The sequence below is a fragment of the Pseudopodoces humilis genome, chromosome 4 (genome assembly GCF_049639895.1).
Source record: "Pseudopodoces humilis isolate 2021_Gansu_Grassland_sample_001 chromosome 4, ASM4963989v1, whole genome shotgun sequence".
NCBI classification, from domain to species: domain Eukaryota; kingdom Metazoa; phylum Chordata; class Aves; order Passeriformes; family Paridae; genus Pseudopodoces; species Pseudopodoces humilis.
Window position 1 is genome coordinate 30,052,396 of NC_142203.1, and position 22,128 is coordinate 30,074,523.

A 22,128-nucleotide genomic window follows, 5' to 3' on the forward strand; every position below is an offset into this window, starting at 1 on the left:
TTCTAGTCAGAATGCATCTCCTTTTAGTTTAAAACCATTACCCCTCATCCCACTGCTATGGGCCCTCCCAGAAAGATTCAGATTGTCGTCACTGACCCAAATAACCACACTCCACACAGCTGAATCCAGCAACCAGAGGGAGAAACTCAGGTCAGCAGACAGGGACAAGAGCAGAGACCCCTACAAGCACTACAGCCTTCCCATTCCTTACCCCAGCCCACGAATGCAGCAGCTTTCTTTACAAAGGAAAGTTTTATTTTTAGCACAAAAAAGATTCAGAAGCTGATAACCTAAACTAGCATTTTCCATTCTACACAACCCTGTTTAAGAACAGCACACAACAAAGTCTTGTGAGCAGACTTTAAAACCTTATTAAAATGGAAATGTTTAGAAACCATTAGAGCAATGCACTAACACAGCAACAAGTAAAAAATAAACATAGCAAATGCTGAACATCACTAAAGTATTCTTCATGTGGTCTCATTTCAATTCAGTTTTCCAAGAACAGCTATATAGAAAATATACAGACTTCTAAGAAGCTGTAATACAGCTTCAATTCCAACCTAAAAATGGAAAACAAAACTTCACATTTCACCCCCAAAAAGGTTTTGTTTTTACTGTTATTTTGTTTTGTGTTGGTGTTTGGGTGTGGATTATTTTTTGTCCTCCCTTCCTCCCTTTTTTTAAAAAAATATGCACTGCAAAGAAGGTAAATACTTATGTAGGAAATAGTTTAAATTTGAAAAAGTTGCTGAGACCTTACCATTGGAACAAACTGTATGCCCTGAAAACTTTTCAGAAGACTGATCCATGAAGGCTTGTTTAGAAACATCATGACCTGGATCCAATACTAAATGCAGGTGATAGTGATTTACAATAGAGAAAAAAATTCATAGGTCAGCCTTAAGAATGAATTAATCAAGAATGTTCTGAGGCTGGATGCAGTTGTGGCATGCTTGTAGGCTTTTAAGGCTCTGTAGGCTTTTACTTGACCCTGGGAAGGAAATCCTACTGTCAGGAATAAAAGTTTCCACCAAACATCTGCTGAAAAATTATTCTCTGATGGGTTCACTTAGTATCAAAAGACACATTCTGATGAGCTTTAGCAATTGCCATCTTCTCTAGATGAAACCCAGACAAGTAAAATAAAAAAGTCTCATTTCTGTAATACACTGAATATTGACATAGCTGAAAGAACTATCAGAAAAAAATCCCGCCAGTGTTCCCTCCTACGTCAGACCTTTTGATAAATAAATAATCTGAAAGGAGAGATTAAGAAAATAAACTTTCCACAAACTGTATAAATGGCTGCCATTTGTTTTTCACTCTGTTATATTTTTTACGCAAATGCCAAGTCTGGTATTTACTTTGACAGGGCCTGAATGCAAAATGACATCTCCCATATGGCAGACTTCACTTGTACAGCTGATCAGGATTAATGCAACTTGGATGACCACGTCAAGGAGGACACGACTGTCCAGAACGAACAGTACAATCCAGAGTTTTCAAAATAAAATCATTACATCTCAGGACAGAAAACACAGAAAACTGTTTGCAGTTAAACACAGCAACGCTGAACTGCAAACAGTTTCAAACACTGACACCACCATCAAATAACTATCCTCGGTGTGCAGTACAATTTGTGTTTATTGTTTACAGATAAATCACAAGATAAAAATTGTGTTTTGGGGCAGATAGATTACAGGGAATGACAAGAGAGAAAAAAATTACACTGACGTCTACAACTGATGCAAATGGGAACATTAGTAAGTTTAAATGGAGGATTTTTACCATATAAAAGCAAGAGAACAAATACTATTTTGAACAATGAATTAAATTTAGAGCAAATCCACAAAAGAAGCAGTCATAAATGTTTACAACACCCACATTCTGAATTAAATTACTGTTTTCCAGTTGGTTTTTTGCCATCTCCCTAAGGGCCCTTGGATACCTATATCATCTGGTTCACTATTCCTTTTGCTACAATGACTGTGAGGATACTGAAACACCAGAAGATGCTAATTCTTAGTAAAAGCATTTCTCATTACCTGCATGTCCCTTTACCATGTGTTCTAAGATTAACAGCAGTGTTGTTTACTATTTCACTGGAAAATTTCTATGTATCAGATGCCTTTTTGAAGCCCCTCAAGATGAAAGCTATGTAAGGAAAGAGGAAAAGCAAAAAAAAAGAGAAAAAGTAAAATTTTGCATTGGCAAACCCTAGCAGCTTTATCACCTAGATAAAGCATATTGAAGAAAAAAAACCGGGTAATTTCTCTCTCTCCAATTCCTGTAACAAAAATTGTTTTCAAACTTCATCTTACCCCCTACAAAGGCTTCCACAATGAAAACGAACTTGTAAAACATTTTACAACACAAAGAAGGGAATCAGCTTCGTAGGTCTACACAACAGATTCCCATAAAAGTGCTTTGAGTCAGCAAGGTCTGTAATGAACATGACTGATTTTACAGCCATGTCTCATTCGACTTTTGCCTATGGCTCCTTAAGGTATTTGCAGCGTTTTACTACTTCTCTAGCAAATTTCTCATGTCCTTCCCCCCTTTCGTTCCTCTTCTGTCATCCTTTGCCAAATGGATTACACACTGTTTCTCTTCAGTTTAGCTTCTTAATACCTTAGTTGCTTCCTATTATCTTCTGTAAAGTTGATTCATGTTTCACACCCTTTGAATCAACCTCTTACACATAAAGTCTTGTGGGAGAAGGTCACAAGCCATCTGAAAGCAAGTACTTTATTACTTACCAAAATCAATTTTGAACTACTGTAATGAATTTAAGTCCTGCCCTCTTTTTTTGCCTTTCAAATCCTATACTTACAATGCAACAATTTTATTCTCTAGACACAATAAACACAAAGATTCTCAAGGTACAGCAATTAACAGAAGACAAACACAGCTCCTTCACTAGGCACAGAAGCTTAACATGTAATAGCTGTAAAAAATTGGTGATATACACAGTTCATCTTTATGACACATGGTGCAGCTTTCATCAGTCATTCCCTCCAATATTGCAAGACTTCCAGGTAATGACACACAGTAAGAACATCTAGTAACATATAAAGAATGCAAATAACTGGTCTTCAAAGACAGGCTACCTACAGCTGCTGATAGCAGACTTCTCAAAGGAAGTGCGGCTTTGCCTGTGAGCAGCTATAAAAGCTTCAGTGATGACTAATACAATTTTTGCATTATGATATGAAAAAAACCACTGCTATACAGCATCATGTTCATTAGTGATAAATATGTGGTGTTACCCCAAGAAAGAGACAAGCCGGTGTCTCTTTACTCACCCTCACAAGGCTGGGAGCAATACATGAGCATGGTATCTTGATATTCTTGAGGCACTTTTCATGAGACATGAAGTTGCAAACTGTGGAAATAATAAGAAACAATAAGAACTGTGAACAACTCCTCACAAGCAAGGGAGTTTAAGAAACACAAACAAACAAAACAAAAAGTGGAGTCAAATACAATTAGGAATACATCTTTTCAAACATGTTTGCTATCCCCTAGGTTTGAGAATGTACACAACTGTCACACCCTGAGCAGTACATGAACTCCAAGTACTACTAAGATGCTGGCAATGGAAAAGGAAGGAGAGTTTATCCCAGAACAGTACAAGCCTACTGCAAGTCATGTCCTCCCACACTCTCTCCATGAGCATCAAAGTGAGTTCTTACATTTCAAAAAAAGTTTCAAACAGTCCAAAACAGCTCTTTGCTATAGCTAAAGCAGAAGGACACGTTTGCAAGTGAATTATTCTACAAGCTAGTGCATGTGACATAAATGTGAAAAGACAAAGTACTGTTACAAGCTGAGTGTAATGGACAAAGGAAACAAAATTCAAGGTTGCCAATTATAGGCAGCTTTGAAAGTCTAGAGTAACTATTTCTTTTATTACAGGTTTATAATTCCATCTAAGCTCCATAAAGCATGCTTTCAAGCATGACAGTGTTTAAAAAGATCATTTCTCATGGAGGGGGTACTTTTCACAGCTTCTTACCATGAATTTGCATTACATTAAGCTGTAGGGATTCTTTATTTCATTCCCACCACTTCTGATTAATTAGGAACTAATAAGCCATGCAGCTATGGATTTAGAGTCCTCTTTCTTTCAGAATCACTCTCCACCAGTTCAAGCTTGAAGCCTTGTACAGGAGGTGCTCAGGTCCTGACCTCTTGAGTGGAAGCTCAGACCTCTCCCAGTGCCAGGGCAGAAGATCACTTGCCAGCAGTGGCTGTGGCTGTACACAGAGGGTTTTCCCGCCCCTGCTTTTCATAAGCACAGTGTACCACTTCCTAAATTTCACAAGTATCCGACAACGCCCCAAGTGCTTCAAACTTCCCATCTGCAGTCCATTGTTGCCACTGACCATATGCACTAGTGCCACCAAAAGCACCCCTTTCTCCAGCTCATTGACTTTTAATTGCACAACACTGCTTCTTCCAAGCCAACTGAAGCATTAAAATCCAGGTCCACTTCTCTAAATGGCTTATCGCTAGCCCATGCAAAGTAAATTTTCCTTTTGGTAGCACAAAAAGGATGCCACCTTTCCTTTCAGTACTCATCTTAATATGAGAAGTAGGTAAGTTTTCTTTCTCGTTAATCTGCAAGTCAGAAAAAAAAAGCACTGTAAGCCATTGTGTTCAAATGTGCTGTCATCCACAGCTGAACCTGGAATGATTACTGCACTGATGAAATAAAGTGGGAAGGAGCAGAACTGAATCTTCTGCTGTGTGCTATGAATTGTTACATGCACCTCTAAGGTTTATGGCTGTTTCCAAACAAATAGGGCAGATTAGGGAAGGAAACAGTCAAATAAAGGGTGATAAAGTGGATTCTTGCCGCTGCAAATGTAGTTGCTTAACAGATTTGGAGGTGATCTCTATGGTGGGCAGGAGCACAAAGCCTATCAGCACAGAGGAGACCAAAGAAAGCAAAGTCATTGTCCAGGCAGAGGAAAGATGCATCTCCTGCCCCAGAAAAAACAGTGAATGGATGTTTCAGACAAGGAGCAAAACAGGAAGGTGCATAAAAATTTTAATTGTTTGAGTGCATACAGAAGAAGACAACAAAAAAAGAGAATTTGTTTCCTAAAATGTCGGCCAGAAAATCGAAGCATTTGCAAATAATCAAATTAAGGAATATCAGGAGACAAACAGTAGGAGATAAGCAATGCCCAAACATGGAAGGTAACATTTTCAGTGAAAGATTTTCACACGTTTTTCAGGAGCTACTCACACAACTCCTCCTCTGCTTGTCACATTCCTCGGGATGAAATTACTCCTACAAGTCACCATTTTGTTTTTATTTTGCACATTCCACACAGAAAGAGATAAACCCAAAATGGCAGCAAACTGAAGCATTATCAGAATTGCTGATGGGGGCAGGAAGGAAACGGGAGAGGTGGCAAAATCCTACATTCATATCAATAGTCTCAGAGAGGCTTAATTAAGTCTAAATTCTGACTTAGGAGAGGGTTTGTGGGTTTTAAGGGATGACACTTCATTAGGAAAAACAAGCCAGAAGACACTGTGTGTGAAGTCTCAGTAGATGAAATGCAAAATTCTAAGGAAAAAGCATTTAAAGGAACAGGACAGCCTGATCTCTTTAAAGGATGAAAATTTCCTCATCCATACAAACTCAGTGATGAGCTACAAGCAGACACATCTATGGGTTGTCTAAGTAAAAAGAAAGCAATTTCAGTTGCAGCTTTCAGACACTGTACAAAACATTTGCTTAAAACTTTAGGGGGCTTTATGTGGTCTCTCCAAGCCACTGGACAGGCATACAGCACCAACCATATTTGACAAGTTTACCTTGAGGCTTTCTGCTATTCAATAATAAATCACTCCTTTTTTGTGAAAAACAAGGTATTGCTAATGCTCAACAAGAAGCCATTTGGCCATTGGGCATCACAGTGCTGCTCCCTGTCCACATGGAGCACGATATCTGTCTTTACAGGAGGCTCTGCCCATCACTTCCGAGCCACTTTTCCTACCACATTCTGTTTGACTTGGTGTTTTAACAAAGATAAAGGCCATGTGTACATACGGCAACTCACAGTACGTACAGCCAGAACCTCTCCAACATACACTTGAAAAGAAACAGAAATCTTTCTCCAGGCCTCCCCAGCAAGGCAGGACATAAAAGCTGGGAATCACTGTAACTCATAAGCTGTGTAGCACTTCCTAGAAAAAGGATGGCTATTTATACCCTCCAATATGTCACACTTTTTCCACATAAACATTTTTCTCTCTGTCCTCAAGACAGGCTTCAAAGTAGAATCCAAAAGTAGGAAGAAGAAAACAGTGAATTATGCCCTGTAGGGGCTCTAGCTATGTATTGGTGTCCCATGCAAATGGTGGCTGGGTGAGAATTGCTCTTGAAATATCAGATATAACACATAATCTTCTCCCTCTTTTGAAAAGACGACTTAGCCCTGAGAAAAAGTCTAGATGGTGTTAAAAATTACTTATGTTTCCTCCTTGGGAAAATACTCACCATAATTCAGTTTTGGCATTTTTCAAAGAGAAATTTATATTTGTATTTTAACATGTTAGGTTTCATTTATTTTTTTTTTTTATCTTGAACACTGAAGTCTAACCTTGCATTTGATAAACATATTTATAAGTAGAACTATCAAACTCTCCACAGAAGGTAAAGGACTATCAGCACAGGAACAAAATTGATTTGATACTGTCCTGGAAGGGTGATCAGTTCAAAACAAGACTTAGTGTGGATCTACTCAGAGAGAGCACTCTGAGTTTTGGGCTTAACAAAAGCACCTGCAAAGTGACTTGCAGTTCTTCCTCCAACCCTCCGTTGTCTGGATTGTTTTACTGCCAGTCACCCCGTGCCCTGAGGTTTTTATGCTCCAGTACTACAAGCAGCCGTACAATCTGCTTCTTGCAACAATCCGCCGTCCTCACTGCAGGGTGCCACCATGCTTGGGTTTTGCAGCTGGCGCTGTGCTACTCACAGTGGAGCCGCCAACATTATCATCGCCACCAGTTACATCCAGGACTCCCAAAAATAGACAGCTGCTGCACGGGAGGATAGAGGGGAGTTCCTGCAGCCCAGCACTCCCTGTGCATGCTGGCACACTCCAGTAACTCACAGGACACAACACACTGCCTCCGCCAACTGGCATGGCCTGTCACAGAGCCACCACAAGGGAACCTGTCATGTTCTCACAAAGTGACGGTACCACAGCTCCTCAGAATTGCCTGGACAACTTGGCAAATAATAATTTTATTTCGCTTGGCACTATTCCTGACTGCCGTAACTTGCTTGCATTCTGCTCGCTTTCACCAACTCCCACCAAGTGCCTGCCAAGCTTCTTCTAATCTTTTAACAAAGGTTACAGATTTCTGAATCACCTAGTTGACTGAAGGGCTCATTCTTGTTTTTGAAATAAAACATTAAATCAGTCTCAAGCGGCTTGGAAACTCAGAATTCTTTTTCCCAGATATTAGAGCACAATACTTTTCATTTCTGGAAAAATTTAAGTGCAATGCATTGAAGAACCTACCCAGCTTATTAATGTGAATATAAATACAACTAAATTAAGTGCAGTAATTCTCTGAGGCATCTTGTTAAATGTAAGACTTGGAAGAAGTCCCTGTCTTGGAGAGTTTACTAGAACGGATGGCCTGATATATGTAGGAGTATTATTACATAAACGGAAAATCTCTACAGTCCTCTATAAAAAGCCCTATAAATGTACATAGATTACATGAAAGAATTACAATGGGACTAAAATAAAATAGCGAAAGGAAAATGTCATGTTCAAGGTCTAATGCTGCATCAGACGCCTATAGATTCAGCAGCAGCTCCGCCAATGCACAGAGAGAACCAGCTCGCTGATTTTATACTGTTGCGGCACACAGGTGGCTTTTGTGCCACTCCTCCTCAGTCTTTTCCTAATAATGCCTAGCTGTCAAGTTGCCTTTTTTTTGGCAATCACACAATGGGCACATATTTCCCTGGCACATTATAACTCCAGGATCCTTTCCTGCCAATCTGTAAAAGCGGACTAAAGACTCAGCAGCTTGTAAGAGAGCTTTTCCTCCCCTTCATAACCACCACTCTACATTCAACCACCCAAAGCAATAAAATGATAGACTGAAATACACTCCTGTAATCCTCAGCAGCTGGTGTCAGCGTGAGCTCTCAACTCACTACTGGCCTTTGTAGAGGAGGTTGTGGACTGTTAATGGAAGAGTTGTGTAGCACAATCCCCCACACTGCCACAAATCCACGCGCAGCCTTGGCTGAGTTAATTGCTTCCCTTTATCGCTTTTATCTGACACCCAGACCCAGAAACGCAGTCAGTGTGTTTTTGTTTTAGCATTTCACACACTGTGAATGCCAACTTCAGTTCCATGTATGATATCTTTGTTTATATCTGTCTTCTACTACGATGCTCAGAAAAGCAGGGCTAAGAAAAGGCTGTGGTTATGGTTACCAACTGACTCTGGCACTAGACTTGGGTGGCCAGGGGAATGTTGTTTATATCTTCCTAAGCACATTAATATTTTATAGGATGAAATAAAGTTTTTACCAGATTAAATACTGAAAAATGTGGGGTTTTTTTCAACAACAAGTCAACAACTTGTCTGCAAGTATTACAGATTATCTCTATCTAAATACACCATCTTAAAAAGGTTATTTTTAAAAAAATACGAAGCAAAGGATGGAGAAACAGACAAAGTCCTCATCAGGTAACTAAAGTGTAACTTAACTCCTACTTTGAAGTGTGTCTCTGTACTCACAAGTAAACTTCTACACTCCAGGGATCTCTATCCTCCTTTTTCATACGACAACCTTCAACCTTTTACTGTATTTCACACATCAAATGAAACTCATCTGTAGTCACATCCTTATCTTTTCATCTGAACAAGTCCCAGCAGCTGCAAGAAGCAGTGTTTTCTGCTAATCAAAGACTGACAGGTCCCTGAAAAGACATGACCATGCCCCTTAACACTTCCCACCGCACATTTCCAGACTTAGCTATAATGAGACTGCAGCAAGCCACAACTGCCCCAAACTCTAATTGCCGCAAAAAGGTACACAAGAAGTCCAGAAGGTATACATGAAAAGTCCAGCTTCCTACAGGTGGCAAAAGGACATGTACCTTGTGGTAGCTTCGGCCAGATCCTGCATTGCTAGCAGATAGTTCCAAGAGCCAACTGTGTCACGGCTGCAAACTCCAGAGTGACAAGCACCAAGAGCAGGATTTAGTTTTTGTTTCCCAAAGAACTGGTGGGCTTCAGTGGACCCCTTGGGAAGGTGATAGTATAGGCATTTTTTACCTTACCACACTTGCCTAGAGCAACAGAACAGCAACCTCTGCAACAAACTAAGTTTGGCAGCAGTTTCCTCAGGGCAGAAGGATGTGCAGTGCAGTTTCATATAAAGCCTTGTGCTTTATAGCAAGCATGGCTACGCTTTAAATGCAACAGGTACTACAGAGAGAATAATGGCTCCTACCATTTACTCCAGAGGAGTAATTCATTCCAGCAGAAACTATTAAATTCCTTTTCAATACTCCCAGTAATTTTCATTTTCAGTAGCTCCAGTAAAGAGGGCATTACCGTTAAGAGTGCACTACAACTCCATCTGACTACACAGTCTGAAGAGTTAGGGTCAGATTCTCACATGCCAAAAAACAGCACAACTACTTTTAGTTTGCTAAAGCATAACAATTTACCAAAGCCAAAGATTTTTAACTTCAAGTCAATACACCAGATTATAAATTTGATCATGTAGCATACGTCTTGTTTTTATCACAATGAAATAATGAATTAAGGGTAAAACTAAGCCCTCAAAACATTGCCAGGCTTTCTGTAAAGCTTAGTGCTTTGAATAGAGAGTCATCAGTACTTCTAGCAATATAAATATTTCTCTTTAACAGATGCAGTTATTACAGATCTTTGTTCCTTATGTCACCAACTTATATAGGGCATTCAACAATCCAGAACAAGAGGAAATATTTGAATTTGCCTACACTACAGTCTTTCAAGTAGCTATTCTCACCCCGCCCCTCACTGAAAAAACAAAACCTCAAACAAAACAAGATAGCGCTCAGCAACTGAAAGAACAGCTTTTTTTAAAAGCACTGTCAATCACTGCTAGCATATGAGAAAACAAGATATTCTTTTATTGTCCCTCTTATTCAGGAAGAAGATGTAAATACTTGTTCAAGTCCAGCTAATATCCACAGGGTTGCCCTGAAAGAACAGTAGAGTCCTTTGCCTTCTGGTGGATCACCAAACAAACTGCTTTACTCCAGGAACCTAGAAGGGCTTTCAAAATTCCCAGTTTGTTTGCCAGTGTTCACAGAGATGTCATAGCTTCCACCTTGGCTCTGCCAGGACTTGTAGTCATGAAATGGCAGCGCTGGCTTATATAAAGAAGCTGTTGGCGAGTGCTGGGGTAAGGAAGATGGGTACACAGGTGCTGAACATGGAAGAATCAGCTTGCCCAGATTAGTTAATAATAAGTCCCCCATGCACACAAAGGCTAAGATGGCCACTGCAGGAGGCACAGCTACTGCAGCATGCCTAAAAGACAGAAGGAGGAAGGACAACTGCTTGTAGATGGACAGAGGAAAACAAACAAGAAATCTAGCAATGCCAGGGAGTAAACCAAAGCTTCAAAGCTGTTATGCAAGACAACAATAACAGCCTCTACTTTCCAAACAATGAATCAGTGGGACTTAAAGGGCATATCAGCACCAAGACAATTCAGCCAAAGTCAATCTAATGCTTTCAAAACAAAGTTTTATTTTGGTCAAAACTAAGTAGGTTATTTCCTCTGCTCTGCCTGCTCTTCCATAGCATGTGCCTGACATAACAGAAGCCAAAATACAGGTTTAATCTGCCTCTCTCTTTCAGGGGTTTTATCACTCCTTTCTGAAGTTGTCCTTGGTGTGCAAGCAGGCTTATTTTGTTCAGCAGGACTGCCTTTGCGTTCACTGAAGAGGTCCACTGACAGTAAAAAGACAATAGGTTCCAGAAAATGCCCACGGGCTAATTAGTTACAGATTGGAGAAAAATACTTTTATTTTTTCTATCACAGTGTTCTTAAATCATATCAAAAACACTTACCAGACTGCTTATTCAGACAGGATCATTCAAGCTGGTGGAGAAGTCACTATTTTCATGAGTAAGTTAAAAGCAACACTTTCGTTTTACTGCAAGTTTGTGGGACTCAACTTTTACATTTGTTACACAGCTTTGAGCTACTTTTCCATTGTAGCAGCTTGCCAACACAGACGCATTTAGCTTTTTCGTTTACAACTGTGACCACAGACCAGTCTGAATACTGTGACTATTCATTTAAAGGAATGCTGGGACTTCACCAGCTTATTTCCCAATTCAGCAGAAACATGCAAAGACCTGTATGCGATATTGGTATGCTCCCTCAGACAAAAACACAGCCTAGTTTAAGTTTAGAAGTCTGTTGTGCAATGCTTGCTAAATGTCACCAGGAAAGCTGTCACTAAAAGCTTTGGTCTTCCCAGAACATTTCAAACAATGGTGAGAGAGGAATGGAAAAATCTCTGAAATCTTTAAGCAGTCAAGCACTAAAAAGACCCTCCTTTCTTACAGCAGTGAGAAACTTCAGGATTTTGCTTGTCTTAAAGTTCAATGAAACCACACTGTAAGTACTCTTCCTCAGAAAATCCAAAGGAAATGAAAACCCTGTTAATGGTTTCCAGATACCTACTGAGTATCCTTACAGATCACTTGCATTTGACAGATCTTTTCTCTCTCCAGGATTCCCTGGTCTTGTCAACTAACCAGTCATACCTGCTTCTGCTTTAAATGGAGGTTCCAGCATATACTCGGTCTGATAAAAATGCAGTTTGCCTCCAGACAATGTGAATTGCCTTGCACTTTATATTTCCAGAATGGTCTGCATGAGAACACTTTCTCTTTATAGGTACAGATACTCCAAATAAATGTTTTTGTAGCATCTGAGCTCTGTAACTTCAAGGCAGCACATCTGAATTCCTATTCATTTGTATTTCAGATATGCTGATAGAAAACAACAAATAAGACAAGTGCATATAGGACAAGCTACTTAGAAAAGCTACTTACAAGCTTAAGAAAACAGTCAGATAAGTTCAGTGATGAACTGTCAATCATTTGGTCATAGTAAGTTTGCTTGAATTGTAGTAGCCTCACAAAGCACCTGGGCTACCTAAGCACTTCTCACTCTCTCATCCCTAAGGCTGTAAATATTCTGAAACCTACAACAAGATGTCTTGTTTCTCCATCCTCCTGGTACTGTAAAATGAATACTGGCAAATGAACTACAGGAACTTCACCTGCCAAAACAGAACTCTCTCTGTCCTCCCATCTCCTGACTCTACCTAGTGCAAGTTTCCTAGATCCTGCTAAGCAGGAAAAACCAGAGCACCAACAGCTGGAGACAAAGGCACCTACGCTGCGTGCTCAGTCCCACCAAGCCTTCGCACTCCAAGGAGAAAATAATCACACAGAGAAGTTATACCACAGTAGCAAAAGCAGCTGTCAAGACGCTTTTCTAAGTGATAACCACAGCCATCAGAAAATCTAGACACCCTATCTGTGTCTATACAGAGAACAGGGGTCTATCCACTCCACTTATTATGCTACTCTTTCCACTCTGTACAGTATGGCCAGTAAGGATACAGCCCAGCTGAATACAGGTTGAGGTGTGAACAGAAAGAGAGCAGCCCTGCTGAGAAGCACTTGGGGATCTTGGTGGATGAAAAGCTAAGAAAGCATGGCCAGCAGGTCCAAGGAGGTGATACTGCACCTTTATTTCTCATGAGACCCTACCTAGAACATTCCACCCAGCTCTGAGATCCTCGGCACAGAAATAATGGATACATTTGAACAGGTCTTACAGAAGGGCCACAGAAATTATCAGGCCGGAGCATCTCTCCTATGAGAGACTTGGGATTGTTCAGCCTGGAAAGTGAAGGCTACACAGAGACCTTAGTGCAGCTTTTTAATACTTAAATGGGACATATAAGGAAGACAGCAGGCCCATTGGAATAGGACAAGAAGTAATACTTTTAAACTAGATGAGGGTAGATTTGAACTGGATATAAGGAAGAAATTTGGTATGACAGGGATGGTGAAACATTGGCACAGGTTGTCCAGAGAGTTTGTATATGCCCTATCCCTGGGAACATTCAAGGTCAATATTCAAGGCTTTGAGCAACCTGATCAAGTTGAGAATGTCCCTGCTTATTGCACAGGATGTGAGGGAGCAGAGTGTTGGGATAGACAATCCTTAAGGGCACTTCCAACCCAAACTATTCTGTGATTCTGCTCAGTGAAACATTGTGAGAAAGGTGAGTTCTGCATAGACTTTACTTTTTTTCCTCCTGAAAGACAGCTGAGTCAGACTTCCTGCCACTGTAATTAGGGTGAACACAGAATTTCAGAGGCAAGCAGTTTTAGTTACTGAACAGGTCCACAATATTAAGAGTGCTTTCTTCTTCAGAGAGATGGAAGATGACTAGTCTCCAACTTGCGCTCACACCCAGAAAGCACAAACACCTTCTCTTTCTTGAAGATTAGGCCAAAGATAGGATAGTGCCATAGGACAAGGCACTGGTCCGCTAATGGAAAACAAAAACTCCCCATGAGGGCTACAACATCAGGGAGTTCAGCAAATCATCTCCTGACAATTCCAAAAAAAGAGATCCTTCAGAGGAGGAGGCCTCCCGCTAACTATGTGAAGTTGCACAGGGAGCCTGGAGTGACACAGTTTTTGCCACCAACAATGTAACAGCAATAGATGACTGGCTGTGACTCCTCTCCCAGCAGGGTCCCAATCATATGGACTATCAGTTGTCTTCGAGGATGCTGAAGGCAGAAGTCCAAAAAGAAATTGTCTCTGAACCACAGAAATCTGTCTGTTTGAGGGCAAACAAATAAGCAGTCAAGCAGCTCTTTTGTACAGATGAAAGGATGAAGTTTGCTCACACAAGCCAGATGCAAGACCATGTAACACAGTTGTGCCTTTTTCCTAGGTTTTCCAGACTGCAGCCTTCACACAGCTAGAAGGGGCCAAGCCAGTCTGAAGGCTGACAGAAAAACCTCTGATCACACTCCCTGCACATGCAGTGAAAGGCTATAGATCCTAACAACCTTCAAAGAAGGTTCTCCAATGACACACAACTCATAGCTTCCGCAAGATGCCATGGCGGTAAGAAAATCAAGTGTCAAATACTACTAAAAGCCTCCTGAAGACCATTTAGCAATCAGAAATTTCTACAGGCTCTGTCTTAAGCTGGTGCCTCTTATGCCTTTTGCTGCAGACTGCCCATGAAATCAACTGAACCCCAGGGGCCGGAGCAGAGATGCGCCAACTCGACAGCATGTGTAAATGAAATTGGACAGGAGGGGCAGAGAAACATGAAATGGTTAAAACCAGAAGAACAAGGAAAATCCAGCCAAAGAACCACCTACTGCAGAGCATGCAAACCAGTCATAAATGCTTACCTCCCTGCAGCTGCTTCTCCAAGTCACTGTTTTCAGAGTGATGCCTTACAAAGGGAAACTTTGTCAATTGTTTATCAGCACTGTCCAGCTGACTTACAGCTACTGGTCACAACAAAGAGCTATAGCTTACAGCATTCAGAACAGAAAATTACAAGGAAAACTGACCCAGCCCGCAATTTAAAGGAAAATGCACTAAAATAATTTTACATTTACTGCAAGCATCCTTGCAACAAAAACTTCATTGTAGAATCATAGAATGGTTAGTGCTGAAAGGGGCTTTGAAGATCGCGTAGTTTCAACTCATCCTGCCATTCACCACACCAGGTTGCTCAGCAAACCATTCAACCTGGCCTGGAATATCTTCAGGAATGAGGCATTCACAGTTTATCTGGGCCTCTTCTCTTCCAGCCTCTGGGCAAAGAAATTCTTCCTAACATCTAATCTAAAGATGCTATCAGTTTAAAATCACTGTCTCTCTTCCTGTCACTATCTACCCATATAAAAAGTCCCTCTTCTTCCTTTTTATAACCTCCTCTCAATCTACTGAAAGCCTTCTGTTCTCCAGGCTGAACAACATGAGCTCTCAGTCTGTCTTTATTGCAGAGGCACTCCATCCCTGCAATCATCTCCATGACCTTCCTCTGGACACACTTTAAGAGGTCCATGTCTTTCTTGTTAGGATCCCAAGCTGGATGCAGTGTTCCAGGTGGAGTCCCACAGGGACAGAGTGAAGGAACAGAATCACCTGCCTTGACCTGCTGGCCACACTGCTTTGGGCGCAGTCCAGGATGCGCTTGGTTCTGGCATCGCCACCTTGAGCCCATGACAACTCAACCATTTTCAACCATGACAACTCAAGTCCCTCACCACAGGGATGCTGTCAGCTGATTTCTTCCAGTCTGCACTCATGACTGGGATTGCCCCTAGCCAGTTGCAGCACCTTGCCCTTACACTTGCTGACTTCATGAGGTGATCATGCCTAGGCACCCTGCATGAACACTGCAAGGTTCCAGCCCTCACACATGTGGCCTCCTGCACCACTATCACTCATTACCCAGTACAGCACAAATAAATCCACGCACTGCCATGTCAGTGTCATCCTCCTCAATAACAACACAGATGTCTCCTATGAAAAAACAGTCCTGTCAGCACTTCTGCTACATCAGACATACCCACACCGAAATGCCTCCACACACATAAAAGGAAAATAACAGTAGCACATCTTCCAGCTTTGAAAAAGAAGAATTTGAGTTACACTTAAACAGGGTGGATCTTAGCTGAACTTAATGTACAGTAGGACTTCATAAGCTGTGACGGAATTCTGGCAGCAAAATGTGATATTGACACAGTTGCCCGGACACTCACCGCACCCAAAGACTTGGAGACGTTCTCAACAGTACCGGCTACAGACCAGCTGTAAGACACACCAGTTCTACACCTATGTGGCATATCACCAGTGACACACAGAGTAAATCCCACACGTATCCATGCACACAGGGACTTAGTGAGTTGGCTCTGTGCTCTTAGCAGTGGGGGAAACTGAGAATTCCCTCCAAAATGCACTTAAGATGTTGACTGGACCAAGGAGAGCCAGGCAGTATTTCATATAAACTCAGTCTTTTCCACTCAGTGATATAATCAGGCAGGAGGTTTGCAATCCCTTTTCTGCCTCTTAAAAACTGAACACAGAACATAAATATATAATACAAAATCCTGAAGATACTAGAAGAAAAATCACTGCTAAGCTTAGCTACAGTAATACCCACATATCTCCACAGCACAGTTACAATTTTTCAAGAAAAGCTGGATAAAATCAAAACACAGGTCTCATTATTGATCTACCTAACCCCATAATAAATTTTCTTCCACTTTTAATTTGGGTAATCTCTGGATTACCTAAGGCATCTCAACATTTCCTAGCAACACAAAACAAGGAAAAAAACAAGATACCCTAGAGCTGCCGTGGTAATCTTTACTTGTCATTCCTACAGGGCTTAATTTCCAAGTTGCATCACACTTAGAAGTACATAAAACTATAGGATTGAAGTGAAAAAAACTCAGACCTGGAAAGAATAGAGGGGAAGAAAACGCAGAAAGGAAAGAAACAGAATCCTGTGCCAACTGGGTAAGTACATTCAGTATTTTTCCCAGTGTGGTTACTACAAAGCTACTGACATGGTCAGGAAACTAAAGGCAAACGATTCACAGTGGTGAATCAGGAACACAAAACAGTCACAAGGCACTATTTCCAAAAAGCAAACTGAAAGTGCTGATCTCCGTGTTTTGTTTTGTTTGTTTTTTTTTAAATCCTGATTCTTAATCTTATACACTTTAATTTTGGAAAGATTCCTTTTAAGAAAGTGTGAAGATTTAATTCCACCATTTAGGCCTGAGTCATTGATGAGATCAAAGACTATAGTTACCCTGAATTAAAGCAACAGTTTCTTTCAAATGTCTAAAATCATACAAAATTCATAGAAGATCTATCTGGAGATCAGAAGCCTGCAGTGGCTCACCATATACCACTGGTGAGTACACCAGAACTTCCAAGATAAAATAACTCTGTTCATAAACACTAAAATTCAAAATCTATCCCTGGAAAGCTATAAAGATTTCCTGAAGAGGGACCAAATTATATCGAGGCTCATATATTCACCTCAGTTTAGTGTTGTATGGTGTGACCTTTTCAATTTATCAGACAAAATTCTTGTAGCTCTTGATCTTAATTTACTGTGTAGCATAATCAGCTATTAATTTATGCACATGAATTATCAACACATACTGAAAGGCTCCTAAAGTTTCCTAGGACATCATATTTAAGAAAAAAGTTACACCGAGGAAAAGTAAAAGTCAGAAAACAAAACCAAAGAAATGTAATATACCTCCATTATCTTACAGATTTAAACAATGTATTTGGTTCACCTGAAGAAAAAGTGCTTAAATAAAAAATATAATAGCATCAAGAAATCTCTAGGCATTTGCCAAACAGGAGCAAAGAGAATATAATAGGAACAGAATAACAGAGGTCAAAACCAAAATGGACACAATGATATTTGGCTGTTTTGAAGATTATTTGTAACATGATAGTATTTTAACCTTCTGCTTCAGCCTACTTTTTAAAAAAAGGATTTGGCAACCAAGGCCTAATAGTCCCAGCTGCTGTTAGTTAACTTCTTCACAAGAGAAAATATGAGCATAATAGTCTGTACTTGATTTCAGAAATTTCACAGAAATTGAAACAGGAATCTTTTAAATTCTTTTTGTTTAAGGCTGTATCTCTTCTTTCATACCTCCTCATCTTGGATCCCGTGTTCAGTTTCTCAGTCAGCATCTTCTGTTTAAAGAATTAAGTCCACCCAGCATCCAGAGAGTTGGAGCATCCAACATAATTGCAAGCTACAGTAACACCATTTTCAGCCCCTCCTAGGACCAAGGGATTGTGACTCCTTTGGAAGGCTTGCTATTACTACCAATGACAACTATCAGCAGTGAGGGCAGACACTGTGCTCACAGCTCATGTGCACACCTGCCAGGCACAACTGTTCCAGTGCTGTACCATGCCACCAGAACATCCCACAGCATCCACCCAAAATCTGGGCAACAACTTGCAAAAGTGTCTTGAAAGTTGTGTGAATATTTGTGAATACCCACAATTTTTTAAATCAGCTTTTCCAGTACTCTGTATCAATACTGTTTTGAGAAGAGGCTGAATGTGAAAAAGCAGTTTCTCCTAGGTTGTTGCTCAACCCACACATTTGTTTTATATTCTAAGGGATTCTTTTTATAGCAGATACATTCCAGGACTACTAGTCCTAATCAGTTTCCTATGCAAATTTGTATGTGCGATGATTTACACTCAGTCTGCTATCCTAACTAGATTCTGAAAATCTGCCATATCACAAAAAGTCTTTTTTATTCTGAAAGAAAGCATCCACAGTCGCAAACATGATCAGTTTTTTCACTTAATGTTCAGAGCCTTCCCCCATGCCATCTTCATGCTTAGAGAAATGTTACCAACTTCTTTGTATTTATGATGATGTCAGGCAGAGATCCCAACATAATGGTTTCAGCACTGAGGAAGTATTTTTGCTTGAATCACTTAAGGAACTGGCTAGCGGACGACTTCTTATGTTTACTGGCTAACAAGGTGTACCAGTTAGCATTTTCACATTCTGCAGAGAAAGTATTGCACAAAAAGGAAAGACTTATTTCCTGAATTACAGCATGACAAACCAAGACACTAAAAAGTGACACAATCTGCCAAGCAGAAAGAAAAGCAATGAGGAACTGAGATTTTTTCTGTGCATTCTTACACTTAAACTAGATGTGGTATTACCCAGCTACCATAACCTAATACTACCCTGCAGAACAATACAATGCTCCTATTTTAACCACTGAAGTTCAAATTATACAATAATTCAATAATCTCTTATGAGAAAATCTGTTTAGCTAAATATTTAGAATGTTTCTAGCAGTATCGTGTATGTAAAACTTCCAGGGATGGATTAAATAGTGGTCAAATACAGCACTGTTTATTCTGTTAACTGTTTTAGATCTTAACATTATTTTTACAATAGTAAGTGCCATGACAATTATATCATACAACTGGTATTTAAAAAGAAGCCAAACAGGTGATAACAGCACATCATATTAATAATCCTAAACATATTTCCAAGGAAATCACTGATATTCAATTTTAAACAGGAAAGAAAAAAAAAAAGTCATATAAATATATGTGAATATAGATGTATGAATATACACAGTCTCCCACCTCCATTCTTCTAGAGCCAAGCAAATAAAATATACTTAAATGAGAACAGGAAGTGAAATGAGGGGTTGACTGTACTCTACTGAATAAGAAACTTCAACAAGTGAGACAATAGTAGGCAACAACAGGGAAGAAGTAGCACACTCAGTAGAGTAAAAACTGTGCTTCAATGTGTTCCTTATCACACCCACTGTGATATACACACATTAGGTTTTGCTCTCTGCTTGGGAGTGTTTCTAACAGACTTCTAGCAAACTGAAAGTTACCATTAAATAAAAATGCTGGAGGGAGAAGAACACAAAAAGAACAGGAGCTGATCAGCATGTATTGTTTAATCCTTTAGAAAGGTGTATATACTATACACACAATCTGCTCTTTCCCCAATGGAGTTGAGTCAAATTAAACATATTCAAGTAACTTAGTCACCTGTTTTCTGTAAGTCTTGCAAAAGCAGTTTCACCAAAGGTACTTTCAAGAGCCAGCTCAGGGTGGATCTAATTGAGCAACAAGTATTCCAGAAGGAAGTCAGTTTGAGCTAATGAAATTCAGAGTTAGAAACACCTCTGCAAGAAACTAGTGACGTAATGAAAAAGTAAAGGTCATCCAGGGACAGCATGGTTCAATGAAAATTCTGAGCTGCCACCTGAGAAGGGTGCTGCAAAATCAGGAAGATAACTGGCTTTCTATGGAATACTAAGAAGCAAAGCAATATTATAGACAAATAAATAGCGTGTAATCAAAAAAGGAGCAAACAGACCAGCAAAGGCACCATAGGTGGTGTGGTGGGTGGAATCAACAGAAATATTTGTTACAAACTGACCAGGGGAGAATGAAAACTATAAACCTTTCAGCCATTCCCCCTGGCAGTAAATGTAAGAGGCCCCACCTTGAGTTACAATTACAACTTACAAATTAATGCCCATTGAACTTAGCCTGGTCCCTGCAGTAAAGCAATTGTCAATGGAAAGTGATTGCTTAACGGGGTTATTTCCCATGCAAAACCCAGGATATTAACTAACGTTGTCAGGGAAACATCAAAATACAACTAACATCACCACCAGAAAAAAATTGCTGAGCACTAAACTGACGGAGGACTGAGTAATCACACAGAGATGTGCACTGCAAACCACCAATACAGATTTCCACATCTATACAGAAAGAAGGAACGTATGCCATCTCTAGAGCAAGGGGAAGTGTTATCAAAATGTATTGGTTTCCAAAAAGAAAGCAAACCTGAAGCAGGAACTGCATTAGCACCCAGCAAATGGACATAAATGCACATCACCTAAAATCTAAACAGGCAGGTGCTTCTCTACCCATTAAGTACTGAGGTCACTTCTGACTGAAATGCTGCACTAGTTTTAAACAAAATGCTGTTAAAAGGCCCAGTTTTATAGGGAAAGCCTTAGAGTTTACTGTCCTTTGTTTACTACAAAGAAATAGCTAGCCAGGCATTTATCTCCCACACAACTGCAAGAAAGAATTAAATCTTTTTTACACCCTTAGCACAGGACTGCAAGAGCTATGGTGTGTGGGAAACTTACCAGAGGAAGCCTGAAAAGTTTTGTGCAAGATTAAAAGAAGCCCAGGGTACTACCCTCAAAGATGGCTGAGAAACACCTGAATATATTATGTCTAAGGTATATTTGATAAATGATCATCTAGAAAGAGAACCTGCAGAGCACCAGCCACAGCCACTTCACACCATGATGGGTTGATGAGCACCTTCCTTAGTGCTTTTGTCACTGCTCAACGAGTCAGACTGAGGTAGTAACACGGATGATATATGGAAGTGCTGTGCGAGGCTTGGTATTGGATTACAGGCTTTAGCACTTTTCTGCAGTAAGTTATTTACTACCTAATTGAATTTCTGAACTGAAATCTGGGCTAATGCTATCAACACAAACTATAGCTTCCAGCTACAAAAGCTGTTTGCATTCTCACAAAGCACCCTGTCCTTTTCTCTGCATCACTGATGGTGACAGCGATATTTTCCTCTGAGGCACTGTCAGAAGGAGGCAGGGAAAAGAAAAGCATGAATTCTCTTCAGTACAAAATGAATTATCCTTCAAAGCCAGACCAGTAAATTGCATTTTTCAATGTGTCAGTCAGTGTTCCAAACATTTTTCTCAACATGTATATCAGCTGAGCTGAGCCAAGTTTCTCTGTAAGGTTTTATTTTCTGGAATTTTTTGGGGTGTGTGGGGGGATTTTTTCCTTTTTTGACAGTCCTTGCTTGCTCCATCTAAGTTTTAAATGCAGCAAAGTCATATTCACTCTAATATCTCAGCACCAAACATGTTGTTGTTGCACAGAATGGCCCCACCACAGACAAGAAAACCACTGAAGAATAAAGGCAGAAAAGTCTTGGAAATGCAAACTGATTGGAGGCTAGAAGAAAAATTGTGTTGTGGTTTTACCTTCTTGCAGCTTTTATTTTTAGCTCAAAATGCACCAAAAGCAAGTGAAGCTCATCATGAGAAGGAAGAATATGTTTTTCCTTTTGAACTGTAAGCATTAAGGCTCTTGGGGGAATCTCATATATCACTCACTTCCTTCAAAACAGATCTGAATGAAACCTGTAGGGTCAAGGATGTTTCACATGTCTGTCTCAACAACAGAAAAAGAAATTACGGGAATCCAAGGAGATTGCCTCCTGTCCCCTTATTCCCTGCTACTACTTCCATATCTCAACAAACTCCTAGCTTTAACACACCTTCCTTATCTCTGACTATTTTCTTAGAACAGCCTTTAAATTTAACATACTGCATAGAAAATCTGTCCAAAATATGCATCTGAAGACTGATGCAAATGCTGTCGGAACATCT

At 40.1% G+C, this 22,128-nt stretch overlaps 1 protein-coding gene across 1 annotated transcript in view; it reads right to left on the reverse strand.

The window, feature by feature from the left end:
- The window catches only part of DGKQ (diacylglycerol kinase theta), an 88,129-nt gene that overhangs the window by 61,577 nt on the left and 4,424 nt on the right, over positions 1 to 22,128 (reverse strand). The window contains exon 2 of the mRNA XM_005529979.3: positions 3,309 to 3,388. Within this exon, the coding sequence (XP_005530036.2) occupies positions 3,309 to 3,388 (80 nt within the window). The remainder of the gene's footprint in view (positions 1 to 3,308; positions 3,389 to 22,128) is intronic.